Source organism: Notolepis coatsorum (assembly GCF_963971535.1).
Source record: "Notolepis coatsorum genome assembly, chromosome: 5".
In the NCBI taxonomy this organism is placed as follows: Eukaryota; Metazoa; Chordata; class Actinopteri; order Aulopiformes; family Paralepididae; genus Notolepis; species Notolepis coatsorum.
The window spans coordinates 126,136,312-126,154,072 of NC_140169.1; the positions used below are offsets into that span (position 1 = coordinate 126,136,312).

Consider the following 17,761-nt stretch of genomic DNA (forward strand, 5'->3'; position numbering starts at 1 on the left):
ACCAAAGCCATACACAACTCACAGACAAACACACGTGCAGACACACACACACACACACAGACACACACACACATATACACACACACACACACACACACAATCAAGTCAAACCATACACTTAGGTTAAAGCCCAACCTCCAGGTTAAACCCTACTGATCAATTATGGGTAGTTTACATCATTGGTATATAATTTCATTATTTATTTTTTTCCATTTGACACCGGAAATGCCACTCTGAAAGAGTTAAAAAGGTCCATGCACGAATAACATGCACGCGCGAATCAAAAAAGCTTATCAAACGCCGACGTCACTACAGGTGCATATTAATGAGCCGAATCTAAAAGCTAGCACGGCCGTGACGTCACTTCAGGAAATGCCTTGCCCGTCCGGGTCATAGTACTAGTTCAATGGTGGCCCACTCGGTGCATCACAGTTAGCCTATATAGCTCCGCCGTCCCACTACACTGACGTTAGCCTATGGTTCTCTCCTCTTTGTGTGCCCCCGTCCTCGCGGGTGTCCTGCGGAGGAGCTTGTGGACGCGACAACAGCGGCGGTCGTTGTTAGCTCATAGCTATCGTTCATGTACCACTAGCCTTTACGGGCTCGAGCACCCTACAGGCTGCCACCATTGTCGCCGTTGTCGCGTCCATGGGCCCCCCGGCAGGGTACCCGTGTGGGGACGGGGTGTACAGAGAGGAGAGAACCATTTTGGGTCGGCCGTTCATGCCGGCCAGCGAGCCGGATGTCGGGATATTTTGTTAGCACAATAGCTACCAAGCTAAGCTATGTTAGCTACTAACGTTATAAACACAATATGTGTACAACGACACAATGATTTACATTATTACAAATATGGTAACGTGGTTGTGGCTTTAGAGATGGGTGGCTATAATCACGGAGCAATAGTGTTAGGTGAAACAGATAAATTTTCATTCGGCTAGTAGTAGCAAGCATATATCAGTGCCTGCCACTAGCTGTGTGTGACTCTCAGCGCCCCCTGGTGAGCCCCCTGGTGCCCTGCACCTGTTGTGACGATCATTTCGATTACACACGCACGTTATGAACCATTGATTAAAATATGCACGTGCGTGGTGATTGTGTTGGGCAGACAAAATGTTTGATAAAAACGCTAAAACTGGGTCAATTTCAATACTTTTTTTTTCCATTCTTCATGAAAGTCACTGTTGGCCTAGTCCACATTGTTTATTGAACAAAAATACAACGTGAAGGTTGACCTTTAAAGGTCCCGTGTCTTATAAATGGCATTTTCCAGTGTTTAGCATTGTTTCCTAGCAATGGGGTATTATATCAATGTGGTCTGTGTCTCTAATTATCATTTTAACTCATCAGTCTAGTCTCGAGTTCACAAGATCTTCCCTCACTCAACTAAGCCATTCTGATTTGACTGTTTTGCTGACGTGAATAAGGCACTGATCTGCATAACTACCAAGTACCATGCGCTACACATTGAGCCACAGAACCATGAAGCTACAGAGTATAGTTAATTCTGTCTTGTCCCACATATACAATGTATGCATGTGTAATATACTGAACCATTCTCTGGCAAGGTGAACACTTGGAATTGATGTTTTTCTGACGTGTGCCTTCAGCAAGAAAGAAAAAAACATTTTGTGCAAGACTCGTTCAGCTATCTCAGAGCGACTGCGATAGTACCCATGTAAGTTCCACGCCCATGATGTAGTGGACTGGAACTATTCTGCATCATCAATGTTATGTTATGTTATGTTATTTTATTTTATTATAATGTTATTTGGAAACTGTAGATTAAATACTCAAGTACAAGTTAAAATAAATTATGTGATTATTGAAAGAGTTTATGAAAATACATTTCTAGGTGTAATAATAGATTTAAAAAAAAAGAAGCAGTGAAGCTAGACCAGCACTCTCAGGTTCAAGTATTTAATGGCAGCCTGAAACAAACATGTTTCGGAATTACATATTCCTTCGTCAGTGTTATAGCTTGCCTTTTTTTTTATATAATACTTAATGGGACTTCAGCACCCAGTGTCGAATCTTGAGAGCGCGGTCTAACTTGACATAGGTGTAATAATAGACCATAAAATTTGCTGGCAACCTCACATAAAACATGTCCATGCTAAACTGTCAAGAAGCATTCTAGTCATGAGTAAAGCAAAGCACATTTTGGATCAGAAATCACTCTACACTCTCTACTGTTCACTAGTTTTATCATATTTAAATTACTGCACTGAAGTCTGGGGAAACACTTATAATTCTACACTACAACCACTTTTTATACTCCAAAAAAGAGCCATAAGGATAGTTCACAATGCAGGTTATCATAATCATGTCTTTAACATTAAAGTAACCATTAAAGTTAACTGATCTTGTGGAATTTAAAACAGCATAAATAATGTATAAAGCAAAAGGTAATGTACTTCCAGGAAACATTCAAAAATTGTTCTTTGAAAGAGAGGGGGGTTATAATCTGAGGAGAGAACTCAATTAATAAGTTCTTAGTGTGCGTACTACCAGGAGAAGACATTGCATTTCCATATGTGGAGTGAAACTGTGGAACAGTCTGATGTTGTGCTTAAGCAATGTCCAAACATAAGACAATTCAAACTGAGTTATAAAGAAATAATTGTCACGAGGTACAGGGATGAGGAAGGGATTTGACATTCACGGGTGTTTACACTTTTCTTTTATTTTCTTTATGTTTTTCATATATTTGTATATATTTGTTTAGTAAGGTTTTAAATTAATAAGGAATTACATACATTTTGAGTAGTGGAAAAGGGGTAGGATTAAATAAGTGTATACTTCTTCCTACTCCTTTTCAAACATGTAAATTTAGTTATGTTCTCTTTTTTTGCTAGAGATTAATGATTTGTTTTTGTTTTTATTTTGTTTGTATTTACATGTTTGAAATAAAGATTTCAAATAAAATAAAATAAAATCTTCCCACATATATCCACCATCTTTGGTGGTGTGTTCTCTGTGCTCCAGGCATCACCACGGTCCTCACCATGTCCACCATCATCACTGGAGTCAATGCCTCCATGCCCAGGGTGTCCTACATCAAAGCAGTGGATATTTACCTCTGGGTCAGCTTTGTGTTTGTGTTCCTGTCGGTGCTGGAGTACGCAGCCGTCAACTACCTGACGACCGTGAGGGACGGGAAGGATCGAAAGCTCAGAGAAAAGGCCAGGCAACAGGTGAGGGGACAGTGGCTTACTGTAGCAATCCTGTTTTGCTAATCACAATGTGATTCCACATGTCACATGCGATTGGTATGGTTCCACTTGTGCTTACGCAATGTCACATGTGTAACCTTAAGTTTAAGTTTAAGTTTGTTTATTTAACCTTCAGGGTATTGCATGTGAAACTTCTGCCTGTCACATGTAGCTCGGCTGAAGGTATCACGATCGACATGCAATGACATGTTCAAGTTCCACATGTGACCGATGAAAATGGCGGCACACTCTAGAAGTCATAAAAGGAACTGCACAATGCTTTCAAACTTCTCACAGACTTTGATCTAAACTCTGTTGCTCCGTGACTCCTACCCCTCCCACCCCCACCCCATCCCCAGGCCCAGTCCCAGATCCCCTGTTCCTGTGGCATGTCCCACGCCAGAACCATGATGCTTGACGGGGCCTACAGCGAGGCAGACGCAAACAGCCTGGCCGGGTACACCAGGGGCCCCGTCGCGGCCGAGGACCCGCCGGAGAAGCAGGAGCACATGGTGGTACACTTGTCCCTGGACACAGAGTCCGCGGGAACCAAGAAGAAGGGCCTCCGCGGCTTCCGCATCATCCAGAACACGCACACCATCGACACCTGCTCCCGCATGATCTTCCCCGGCGCCTACATCTTCTTCAACCTCATATACTGGTCTGTGTACTGCTGAGTGTCTCTGTCGTAAACCCACTCGGAGAGAGGAGAGAGGAAACTGCTGCTTTCACCGTACTGGAAATGGCACTTGTTGTATTTGATTTGAGCTGAGAGGTAATTACCTCCATGAGGTGAAGGAGTTCTTACCACACCTGACCTGTGGGTGAACCGCACCACCTGGCCGAGCCAGCTGAGGACATCATCCCGGAGGTCTGGATCAGACAGATTCCTGCCTCTGCTGCAACATCTCTCACAGCCGGACTCCCCCTCCTGTACAGAGTACCTCCTTTCTTATAGGTTTCATCACAATTCTAACACACCCACCCACATTCAAACAACCCATCTGACTTGAGCCAGTTTCCTACGTAACTGTCGTCAAAGCTTTATTCTCATCACGATGTCATGGAACTGATCAATGAAAGAAATTACTATTGCTGTCGCTATTGCCATCTGTTGCCATCGTACATTTTGAAACACAGTCACACAGATGAATGTGTCCAGAACAGTGGCTAGTGAAGCAACAAGTGAAGTAAATAACTAGCCAGACATATACAGTATATAATATATGACCCCGGTTATATGTGATATATATGTGCTAGCATGCTGGGACACTGTTGCAGCTAATAAATACCAAGCCTTTTCCCCCCTTAACTGCGAGCCATACTGAGGAACTGAGAACTAAGGTTTCAGTTCAACAGTGTTGATGTGGCACCTCATCGTACCGTCGACAGCTACTCATGGATCCATGAAAAGAGCATGGAGTACATTATAGTATACAAGCTTTACAATCCAGTAAAACATTGCGTTGTTGTTACTAAACTATTATGTACGCATCTATACTTTATTTATTTATATAGATTTATTTAGCCTACTTTTTTTGCACACCAATATATCCATAATGCCATTACACCTTAAGTTGTTAAAGACGAAAGAAAAGAGCTTGGATAGAGATGTTTGGTGGTGCGTTATCTTCTGACGTCTTACCTGGTGGTGCGTTATCTTCTGACGTCTTACCTGGTGGTGCGTTATCTTCTGACGTCTTACCTGGTGGTGCGTTATCTTCTGACATCTTACCTGGTGGTGCGTTATCTTCTGACGTCTTACCTGGTGGTGCGTTATCTTCTGACGTCTTACCTGGTGGTGCGTTATCTTCTGACGTCTTACCTGGTGGTGTGTTATCTTCTGACGTCTTACCTGGTGGTGCGTTATCTTCTGACATCACGCCGGGTGGTGCGTTATCTTCTGACATCACGCCGGGTGGTGTGTTATCTTCTGACATCACGCCGGGTGGTGTGTTATCTTCTGACATCACGCCTGGGGAATATGGTATAACATTTCACATAATAACGAAGAGCGCTTGTGTGAACGGTTGTTATGCCAGGGAACAGGCTTGATGACCCGCAGCAAGACACTTTTATTATTATTTTTTTTTCATTTGTATAATTCTTAGAAGGGATTGAAAAGCATAACGCTTCATCAGTGACATAATAAACTTGAACAGCCTTAATATTGTTCTTTTTATCAGTAACACTATAGTTTCATGGCTAGGTTTTGGTTTGTTTGGTTTGTTTGGTTTGGGTACCACAAGTGTTTATTTCTGTCAAGGGTTTTCTGTACAGTAACTCATCCAGGCAGTTTCAATGCAACAGGTTCTCCATGTCCTTAGTACTGTGTAGAATAGTCACAAGCATGGGCTGGGCTGACCAGCCTGTGGTGTCACTCATCAGGATGCCAGGATCACACGTGGACTCGCTAAAAACTTGGTATCTCATGTAAAAAAAAAATTATAAATAAGAAACACCCCTAATTCTGTACCTTAGCCCTAACTTGAACCTCATTTGACCTCATGCCCCACCTTAACTGCCCACTGGACGTGGTGCATGATGCCGTACATGAAACACCAATTTTCTTGTGAATCCCGTCATCACGTCAGCATGTCAGACTGTTTCTTGTTGCAAAACACCTCATGCAGTCAGATATTGAGCCACCAGCTTCCAAACCAGTATGTTTTTATTGCATTAGCAAAAATAAATAAATTAGAATGTACGCTTTTGGAGCAGATTTACTAAATAAAGTCATTATTTCAAATGTGTGAATGAGTCTGATTGATGCCCATGAAGAATTACATTTCTGATAAGGTCGAGCTAAAAAGAGATGTTTTGGAACATGACATTGCAGTGTTTGAATGACAACTAATCCTACAGAAGCACATTACTGAAAATAACTTATAAGAATAACTTCTAAGAGACCTCCTGTGAGACGCACATCCAACTTTAATCCAGTTTTTAGAGAGACCGTCTAATCCCAAAATAAACGTAATTTATTAAAAAAAATATATTATTTCTTTTTTTTAAAGAAAAATGGCAGGACAAACATAGCGCAGATTAAACAGCGTGTTGCCCATCTAATGAAGTATCTAAGATGTAGGGCTTGTAGAACTGTCTTGGTAAGATTGGTGGCTTGTAGAATGTTACAGTTTTTATATTTTTTTGTCGATTGGAATCATCCAATAAGATTCCACGGCATAAGATTCCACGGCTGAAATGTTCACAGTGTGTATAGCAGAGTGTACTGGGCTCTGCCAGAGAGGCTGTGCCTCTCTGCCAGGAATGATACGCTTGACGTTTTTTTTTGTGTTTTTTTTGTTTGTTTAAGAAAACAAATAAACAGAGTGTTGCCCATCCAATGATGTGTGTGTGTATGTGTGTGTGTGTGTGTTTATAATTTTTTTCTCAGCCGGAATGTTCACAGTGTGTCAGATGTGGATAAATATATGAGGTAAATATAAATCATACAGAGTTATATGGGTCGTATGCAGGTATATAAAAAGGATTATGCAGGTAGACCGTTAGATCTGACAAACATTGACCCCCTTTCTTCCTTTTTGGTTTGTGTGTGAGTAGATACTAGATAGTCTATCCACAGCTGAACAGAAGTTATTGTAGCCTCAACTCAAATTGAGGAGTTTGAATAATCAGCAGAATTATAATTATGGCTATTCTGTGACAGAGAGCACTCCACTATATACAATTTATGGTATAATGATAAAGCACTAAAGACAAACTCCCTCGGCTTGTCAATCCATCAGTTCTGTCTCGAGTGTGGCTCGTCCTCTGCGTCTCCAATGGGCGAGTACACTGTTCTGTTGACCTCTGATAGTTCACATGTTTATTAACCCTTTCACTACCACACTACAGGTTAACCCTTTCACTACCACACTACAGATGGTTAACCTTTGGTAGTGTGGTAGTGAAAGGGTTAAGTTATGAGAGTTCATGAAATCAGCTTAAATGGCTTGTCAGATGTCAGGATAGTCTATCAGCTCTTAGTTAAGATTTCTCAATTAGCATCATTATGCAGTATGGGAATTCACCATTCCATATTCATACTTTTGGGCTATGGCATATCATCATTAGACAGTTGGTTTGTGCAGATTAACCTCTAATGAAGAGAGATGGGGGAAAAGGCTTTATGTAATGTTATGCGGTTGGCTTTCCATCAAGTGTGTCTGTCCATTGAAAATAAAAATGGCCAGACATGGTATGACAAAATGACTAATCAATATCAAGGGATTTACTGAAATCTTGTCTTCTATGACAACAAAACTATATTTCCATGATGCAAAAGAAAAACATGCAATGACCGACCAATTCTAACACTGTTCGGCTCAGCTTCTTCCCCCAGGCCATCAGAGTCTTGAACACTGAACTCTCCACACAAACAACACTCACTGTATACGCTCACACACTAGCAGTCACTTAACATGAACACACACACACACTCACACTTATGGTCACTTTACACAATGAAAGGTCACTTTAAAAAAAACAAGAACGGGAGTGGTTGTTGTATAGTAAACAGATGGATAGCAAGCTAGCATAAGGACACATAGTATAACTGTAGATTGTATAGTAGTGTACATAAGACCCAGTGCCTCATCCGTAGCTAACAGTGTATTGCACTTACAGGACCTAGCATGTCTTACCAATCCATGCTTTTGTAAAACTCATGTACCTGATATGTCTTACTCTTATTACTTGTATTATTGCACAAATGTCGCATTCTCATTCTATTGGATTCTTATTATTGTATTATGGTATTATGCACAATCGTTGCGGGCAAGACCCCCCGCATTTCACTGTATACTTGTATGCCGTGACAAATAAAACTCTTGACTCTTGAATGTGAATCACTACCCACTTTAAAAAACTCTCAAAAAACACCTACGTGAGACTGCAATTCGAAACTGGCCCCTACAAATGTCCTAACCTAGTTGTACAGTAAATGACCAAGTAAGGCTTTGTCAGTATTCCAATGTACAGTGTAAAATGTGTGTGTGTCCCCTACCCAACCCCCCCCCCCCCCCCCCCCCCACCTCCAATGTACAGCCCTCACCCAACCCACCCAACCCCACCCCACCCATCCAATGTACAGTTTCTACGCCAAATGTATATACACTCCTTTTCTGGACACTTTTGTATCACAAACAGTACTGTATTTGCAAATCTGATATGTCATAAATGTATAGATGTAGCAGTACTGTCTATCTGTATGTCATGTATGTCATATATGTTATGATGAATTGAAAATGGGGGACCCTGATGTAAACAAGACGAAAGTCTTTCTCTGGTCTGCATCCCCTTAACAATTGTATGTATTGAGCTGTACTGTACCCATTCTGCAATCTGTTAATAAACTTTTCAATCAATCAAAACACCACAGTGCAATTGATGAGGAAATAATTCAATTAAAGCATAAAGCCAATACCTTTTCCAGCTCAGATAATTTGGTCATTGAATCTTCACATTTTGGCATCATTTGGAAACATAGTAGTATAGGCTCTGGTATTATGTCTGAATTACCGGTACTTGGTCTAATCACAAGTTGGACTATGCCGACCTCTATTGGTTAGAGAGAAATAATACACAGACAGCGCAACGGTGGTTGATGTCATTGTTGTTGACGTCAGCTAGACGTGTCACAAGTCACTCAGTCAGCAGTAGGTGGTGCTGTAATACAGAGTAACACATATGAACGTTCTCCTGTTCAAGATTCCAGAGGTTTATTTGTCACATACATACTGTTATGATAACTTATGAACGTCCTCAAACAGTCCTCATTCCCACTGTCACAGAGCAAAAAAAAAAAAAAAAAAAAAAAAAAAAACCCATTGATTGAAGCAATAAAACAAGGATTGTGCAATACAATACAAAGAATATTGATCAAAAGGATAAAACACAATAAAGCCCTAGACTCTGTCTAGAGCTTCTTTCCATTGTGGTCATTGTGAAGTGAAGTGAATGTAAGTGTGCATATGTGAGCGTGTGTGTGCACGGGGAACATAAAACAAGATACAATATATAAAAACAAAAACAATACTTCACATCAATAGAGACCTCACCAAATAACAATTACCCTACAGGGGTTCCAATGTTTAAAACCAATACAGGGGACAGATACAAAACAAATTGAGGATTAAGAACCATTTTGCAGCCATTTTTAAGGAGGTCTTGAAGGTAAACCTGGAAGCAAGTAGCTTTATATTTTCAGGTAAACCGTTCCATAAAATTGATGCAGGATATAAAAAGGTACATTTGCCCATTAAAGTTTTAAATTTGAAGGGTACAACGTTGGTGGAGCTTCCTCTGGTGGAGTAGCCGTGTACGTCACTGACTTTACAAAAATAGTCAGTGAGGTAGTGTGGAGTTTAAAATCCTGTGGACCATACATAGTTTCCTCTCCTCCACTCTGAGCCACCTGAGGCTGAGGAAGTGAGAGGAGAGGAGGTGGGTTCTGGGGTGTAGGCTCAGGATCACCCTCACTCATTTGTTTTGGGATGTCTGTAACCTGTTTTTAAGCTTTATGGAGATGGCTGTGAACCAGGAGGAGCAGGCATAATCAAAATTACATTGAATTAGCGCATTTGCCAAAGTTACCCCTTGAAGGAGGAAAGTCTAGCTAATTTTTTTTTTTTTTATTAATTTTAGAAATGACCTTTATGGCCATGCTCTCTCCAGACCAGAGTTTGTTGTCCAGTATGCAACCAATGTATTCTCCTCCTTTGAGGAAACAGTTATATCTCCAACCATAATTAAAAAACCGGGGGACTTTTTAGATTACAATTAGATGCAAATAAAAGAGCAGATCAATCAATGTTTGTGAAAATAAATAACTTTTTTTAAATAAAAATACAGCCCATGAACTACGGACTCAAATGTGATGACATCAAAGGGTGAATCTGTTACCTGGTGAATCTGTTATCGGTCATAGTAAAGCTGTTGCCATGGGGAATGAATTTACCAGAGCAGCCTAGAATCATGTCTGGCTGAGAGAGGATAGCCTATGTTCTCTGCAAAAACAAAGTCTCCCATTCATTGTCTATTCTCTACAAACATATAAATGACTGAATAGGTGTATTAGTCAGAGGGTTTAACGTAGTTCAGTTTAGTTCATTAGGATCCCCAATTAGCTACAGCATTGCACACACACACCTAATATTTACGTCATAATAACATTTACAAGAAATCAAGACAAGGACTAGAGACTTGGACTAGTACACACACACACGACAAGCTCCAATATACAATATACAATAATCAACTATTTGAAATAGCTAAGAATACTTCACTGCCCACACATAGTCACATAGTTTTAAGTGCCGTTGCTCTCCCTCTCAAGACCATGCTTTTTTTTGTAGAGGCTAAAACAATAAATCTATGTATCATATATTAGATTTATCATAAATTACATATTTTTTACAGAGTAATCGTAGATGGACAGTGACTGTAATCAGGTGTAAACCCACTTTTTGAAAAGTATAGGAATGATCAAAATTTTCACTCATTTTGTATTTTGATTATAGTCCAAGGATTACAATTACAAGCCCACTATCCAACACTGCTTACAACTCAAATGGGAAGGATATAATAATTAACACATAACAGAAATCCCCCATAATAATATATGGCAGGTGTACTTCAGTAGTAAATAAGCCTGTTGAATTATTTTGAGTAACAGTGTCATGACTTCTGGAAAGAGACAACTGTCTGCACCTAATGGCAATAATAAAGATGTAAAGGTGTAATGTAGACAGACAGATGTAACTTTCTTGTCCCCCACATTGGACAGTCCATTCAATATCTCTGAACCCACAATAATCTAATGGAGGACAGGACACAGACCCAAACTTCTCAGGGAAGAAAGTGGCCCGTCCCTGGGAGATAGCCCTTCTGAAAGCTCAGCGTGTCTCCCGGGGATAAAGGGGGGAAGCCATTTTAAAATGGGCTTATGATGTCACTGACCCATCCTGGTTTTATCGTTTCTCATTTCTGGACAAGAACATCTCTCTCCATCACTCTTTATCTGTGAAGTCATACAGATACAGTCCTCGAGCTGCTCCATTGACAATGTTCCCTACCAGTAAATCATCATGGGTTGTACTACACAAACACCTGTTCCTGTCCATTCTCTGTTGAGCTGTAGGCCACATCAATGTGACGTCACAAGTTAGGGGATGGAACAAACATGTGTATTTTCTCTGGCTAGAAGACAATAGTGCAGGTTCACTGATTCAGCCTGAAGTGCTCTAGGGCATTGGTTCTCAAAGTGGGGTCTGGGGACCCCCAATGGTCCTAAGGGGGTTCCAGGGGCAGGGTGTCTGTCCCCAGTAAATGGGGAATAGTTTAATTTCACAAACATTTTCTTCACTATAAGTTAATAAGAGAATGTATACAAATGTCACTCTCCTCTATAATCTCGACACCATACAGACAGTTGTGGAATTCTTAACTAAATGATCCAACCATAGCCTGTTTCCCAACTATATAAATGAATATCCCCGTAAACATTGTAAAAGCAGTTTTTAAAAACACATGACTAAAGTCTACCACATGCCACAAAATATTTTCTCTCTTAGTCCGTCCATTATTTCAAAAGCTCCCAACTGTACAAGATTACAAAATAAAACCTATTCATGCAGATTCATGTAATGAATGCGTGTGTGAACAGATGCGTGGTGCTCATTCAAACGGAGGGCTCACTAGAGGCAAACTAGTTAGCCAGTCGTGATGGCCTACTGTTTAAAATTAGTAAAGGGTGGCTGTGTTAAGGATAGTGTTGTCGGAGGACCCAATTGCAGAACAGAACGAGGAGAGGATAGGCAGACGAGACGTGGAGCCAAGGGTGAATTGTAACAAAAAGGTCTTTACTTCAAAAATGGGCAGTAGCAACAAACAAAGGATTCTCCAAGGGCAAGAACAAAAACTCAGCAAGGCTGGCAGGAAAAAGGATTGGAAAAACTAACTACAGAATAAACACGATACTGTAACGTGAAAACAAAGATGAGCAGCAACAAAACATGGAACACTATATACACTTACTATTAAACTGGAGCACGACAGAATCAGGAACAGTGGACATGAAACACACCAGTAACAACGCAAGCATCAACCAAGGAACCGAAACAATGAACCCACAACAAGGGTAGGGAACACACACCAGATATAGGGGGAACAATTAACACTAGAGAGACAGCAGGGCAATTAGCTAAATGAGACGCACATGGGGTGAGACAACCAGGAAGGAGACACACAAGAAAATACAGAACACTAGACAGAGTAACATAACAACCACACAAGGAACTAATAAACAAGGAACATAACATTTAACAGGGGAGCAAGAGACTAAGTAGTAGGGGAAGGGCACAGAGAGACATGTAGACATTAAAAATACACCAGTGCACCAGGAGGCGTCTATACTTCCCACAAGCAAGTTGTCCTTTTGCGCGATCTGATTGGCCACTGACGTTTCTCGTCATGTGACATGTGCGCCCAATCATGTGACGGCAAGTTCTTTGGACGGTTAAGCTTAGGCGCTCTTTCGAAGTTGGTTAAGGTTAGAGTTTGTCTTAGAGCATGGCGATAGAACAACTGCGAAAGAGTCGCCTAAGCTTAACCAGTGATAAACTAGGCGTTAGGTCATTTGCAGGCTGTTCGACGCGGAAATGGGCTAAGACACTGCTCGTCATGGGATTGGCGCACATGTCACATGACCAGAAACGTCAGTGGCCAATCAGAGCAACGCGGAAGGACATCTTGCTTGCGGGAAGTATAGACGCCACCAGGAGGGTATGCATGAGGGGGGTAAGTGGAAGTTCGGATGAATGTCCAGCAGGGGGAGGTACAGAGTGAGGAGCATAGTTCATGAGTGGAGGACTATTGTTCATGGGTGGAGGGATATTGTTCATGGGTGGAGGACGTCCATGGGAGAGTAGGTGAAAAGGTGGGGGCTCTTGAGGAGTATACAGACAGGGGGGAAGAGTCCTGGGACAGGTGGGCCCTTACAGTCTGCGTGAAAATCCTTTATGGCAACGCAGCTGATAGTTAGTTTACTAACCAATATCAGTTTATGTACACGTAGACTAGTAGTGATGATGGCTCTTTTAAGTAGTGCTGAGCAGTTTGGAAAATAGGCTACTTCTGTTAAGGGGAGACCACCCACCTAAAATACAATTTTCCTGATTTTGGGGCAATTTTGAGATTTTTGTATAATGTTGCCCCTTTACATGTCTTCTTTCAAACTAGTGGCAAGAAAACGTCAAAAAAACACATTTACAGTAGTTTCTTATTTTGCTTCATTTTGCATGATTGCATCCATAAATGTGCATATAGTTTTTTTTCTTAGTTTATATGTACATAACAAACTGGGAAAGTTTCATAGTGATATCTATTCAAATATTTTTTTGCCTATTAGGGGGTACAAAATGAGATTTTATGAGTTTGTATTACACATAAAACAAGAGGATTTTTTGATATATCACTCATCCAGATTTTTAGAACATTTTATACAAAAAATTTATGCAAAAAAATAGATTTTTTTATGACTAGGGGGTCATAAAAGGTCATAAATCCCTGTTCGGGTGGCATATAAAAAAATCCTCTAACAAAAAGTTTTTTAATGTAGTAACATGAAAAACCATGAGAAAATATCTATATATCATCAATTTTTTCAAAATTTTGTTCGGGGTAACATGCAAAAAGGGGCCAGTTTGAATAGCCCACGCCCCTTTTTGGGTAATGAAATTATGCGACCACATTTTTTTTTATGCATTTTCTTTCTTTTTTTACTATTCTAAACAATTAAGATGTTTGCAAATGATTTCATCCTTTATAATTTTTTTTCCTTTCCCTTAAGTCTGAGCTTTTATTGACAATGGGGGAGACACTGCTATAGTATGTGATGTCATCACAGTCCCAGTATGTTGTACTCATGCCGCTTCCTTTACATACAGTAGCTGAGGGCGATAGTGGCTCAGGAGGTAGAGCAGTCATCTGGTAATCCGGAGGTTCCCAGTTCGATTCCCTCTCCTCCCGGGCAGCGTGTCGAAGTGTCCTTGAGCAAGACACTTAACCCCTAATTGCTCCCGATGAGCAGGTTGGCACCTTGCATGGTTGCTTCTGCCATCGGTGTGTGAATGTGTGAGTGAATGGGTAAAATGTGAGGAACAAATTGTAAAGTGCTTTGCATAAAAGCGCAATATAAATGCAGACCTTTACCATTTATATAGCTGAATTAGAGAACACAGCTATCGCCATGTTGACCTTTTGTCTGAATTACTTCAAATGCAGCTACAGCTGTTCACTACATCAGCTTTCATTGTAAAGCAGTATGTCACCCAAACTCCTCGTTGTGTAATCTTACTATTATGGTGCAGCTGAAAAAAATAAACTGAGAGGAAAAAGAGGACAGAGGGATTTGCTATTACTATTTGCTGTTGCTATTTGCTGATAACGACACAAGCGCAGAAAAATATTGTGGATGACTGTAAGCCAGGATTAACAATATACAAAAAAAAACTGGAAGAAAACAGGGTCTTACTTCTTAAACCCTTTTGCTCTTTGGGGAGCATAGGTCATTCATGAACTCTCTTTGCAGAATGGGTACAGTACAGCTCAATACATACAATTGTTAAGGGGATGCAGACCAGAGAAAGACTTTCGTCTTGTTTACATCAGGGTCCCCCATTTTCAATTCATCATAACATATATGACATACATGACATACAGATAGACAGTACTGCTACATCTATACATTTATGACATACCAAATTTGCAAATACAGTACTGTTTGTGATACGAAAAGAGTCCAGAAAAGAGAGTATATACATTTGACGTAGAAACTGTACATTGGAGGAGGGGGGGGGGGGGGGGGGGGCACTGTACATTGGAGGTGGTTGGGTGGGTGGGGGGAGGTTGGGTAGGAGGGGTGGGGGGGGGGACACTGTACAACTGTACAAGCAAAACTGTACATTGGAATATTGACAAGACCATACTTGGTCATTTACTGTACATTGGGGGGGGTTGTGTTAGGACATTTACAGGGGCCAGTTTCGAATTGCAGTCTCCCGTAGGTGTTTTTTGAGAGTGTTTTTGAAAGTGGGTAGTGATTCACATTCCTTTACAGCTTTGGGTAGGGCGTTCCACATTGATGTGGCATAATTGCGAAACGTGTTTAGTCCCTTGTTTGAGCCGAATCTGGGTTTAACATGATTTGTGGAGCTCCCTCTGGTGTTGTGATTGTGGTATTCACTGACCTTTGGGAAGTATTTTGAAATGTACATGGGTACCTTGGTCGTGTAGTGTATCTTGTGTCGTAAGCATCTGTTTAAGAAAACAGCGTAATATACAATACATTTTATGTTTTAAATGTCCTGTTTGGAGATTTTTGGTACCTAACCATAATCCAGTCTCTGTGACGTATTCATTTTGAAAACATCCAATACTGACGTAAAATGTTACGTATACTCACGTTTGACTAAAAGACCAAAAGGGCTGACGTTAAGTTTAACTTTAACCTGACATAACCAGGAAACCGCCAGGTCTCCAGACGTATCTGTGAGTACCCAAAACATCAAAATAGGACCTAAATGTCACATCCACAATAGATGCTGGCAAACAAGTGTTTGATACACAATATGTCCCTTTAAACAGACAGCAATGCAGTTCATAGACTGGAGATGGTCAGTGTTTCTCTGCTTATTCACATGGCTTCCTTTGATCCTGTATGCTGCTCACAGCCAAGCCAAACTAGTTTTACATCCAATCTGTGATTTCAGCCTGGAATAGGGGATTAGGTGGACCTGATTTGTCAGATTTATATTTATTTATTTATTTTATATCAGACTAATCCTGTTTTCCAGTAAGGATACCGCTGATATACGATAGACGACGCTGCCGCTTCACATATATTCACACATATCATTGCAAACGGACATTTCCTAAAGTGAGAGAGGAATCTAGGCCTATATGTTTTTCATAACCCTGGTTTACAGTTACAATTAGGTCTCTTTGGTGCAATATGTCTATTAAGATTACAAACACACATACACACACCTCTCTAAATACTAAACTCTTAGGTTTTATTGGGTCATCCTTTTGACAATTTTCAAATCATATGGCACCTCCTGGTGAGGCTCAATTTATTTTACACACACACACATGCTATAAGTTATATACAGGTAAAATCATGTAAAACATGGAATAATAAATCACATGTAAAGTGTTGGAAGCACATGTGATATGACATGTGAAATCCATGTGGCTTTTCTGTAAGGGGCGTTCTTATTTATCAGTACATCAAAACATGATAGAGATGGAATGATAAAGTAATGTGGGTTTGGCCCCCTCGTGGCTTGAGGCTGAAGCAGATCTGACAACAACACTGGGCTCTTGCACAAGCAGGCCACACCAGAACACCGTGCCAACAGATTAACACAGAGCAGCGAGCAGCGAGTCTCTGAGATAAAGGTACACAGTGTAGAAGGTGAGTGTGTGGGTTTCTGCCAACATCCACAAGGTTTATAAGGTTATTATGGCTTATTATGTCAAGCCATGAAAGCAGCTTCAGAGGCAGCTATAAGAAGGATAAAACAAAGAGAATAAAGATGGAGAGAAATGAGCCTAAATAAGTGAATTAATCTCACTGATAGGAAAGCTCATGGTAGTACAGTAGAAAGTGTCTGAGAGCAAGTGAATTTACTGTTGAAGAGCTAATGTGGCCAGATGGGGATTCCTTTCCATCTGCCGTGCCGTGTGAATATGGTAAATGGGCCTTTATCAACAAAACATCTCTGATGGCAGGTTTGACTACACTGTCAGAGCTCCACTCAATCCCATCCTTTGGACTTCTATGTTCTATGTGGCTGCCCTCCTTGGATTATTAGGGATAGTGACATCAGTTCCTATGTATTGGTAATAGACAGAAAAATATTTTATATAATGTTTACCTTTTTTCTATAAATCTACCATTCATAAACATCTACAGATGTGTCCCTGATGTTCTACATGCAGTACTCTCACTAACAAAATGCCTCAAATAATAAACGTAGATATATTACGAGTGTATACATTGATGTACAAAATTAACATTAGGGAAGCATCACGTTTACCATATATATATATTATATATATAATAAAATAATAAATAAATACAGTTTTTAAAAGGAACAAAATAATCTAATTAGCAAACCTGTTCATACAATTGTTGATAGCAGCCTAAATCTAGAGAAGTCTCGTGCAGTCACTTATACAGTGGACCTACGGTATATGCTATATCTAAAAACAAAACAACAACACAAATGCCTTAGTGTACATGCTAATCTTTCACCCATTGTGCACGTGGTAAGTGGACGAATCCCCTCTTTGCAGCCCGAAAACGTGTCTATATTCATATAGCCTATAGGCTGCCGACGGGGAGAAAAGCCGAGCCTTCTGACGTGGGAGGATTTATAGGTTTAAACGAAATTGCTTGCTCTACTGTGAGATTAAATACCGTGGGATGTGGTCTACCACATGTAGTAGCCTACGGTATCTCACAATGTTTGGCACGA

The 17,761-nt window shown here is 40.5% G+C and overlaps 1 protein-coding gene across 1 annotated transcript in view; it reads left to right on the forward strand.

Moving 5' to 3' along the window:
* The window catches only part of LOC311228052 (gamma-aminobutyric acid receptor subunit rho-2-like), a gene marked incomplete at both ends in the record, with an annotated part of 29,999 nt that extends 26,107 nt beyond the window's left edge, over positions 1-3,892 (forward strand). Inside the window, 2 exons of the mRNA XM_084313953.1 lie at positions 2,989-3,197; positions 3,575-3,892. Of these exons, the coding sequence (XP_084170079.1) occupies positions 2,989-3,197; positions 3,575-3,892 (527 nt within the window). The remainder of the gene's footprint in view (positions 1-2,988; positions 3,198-3,574) is intronic.
* Between the last annotated feature and the right edge of the window lie 13,869 nt (positions 3,893-17,761).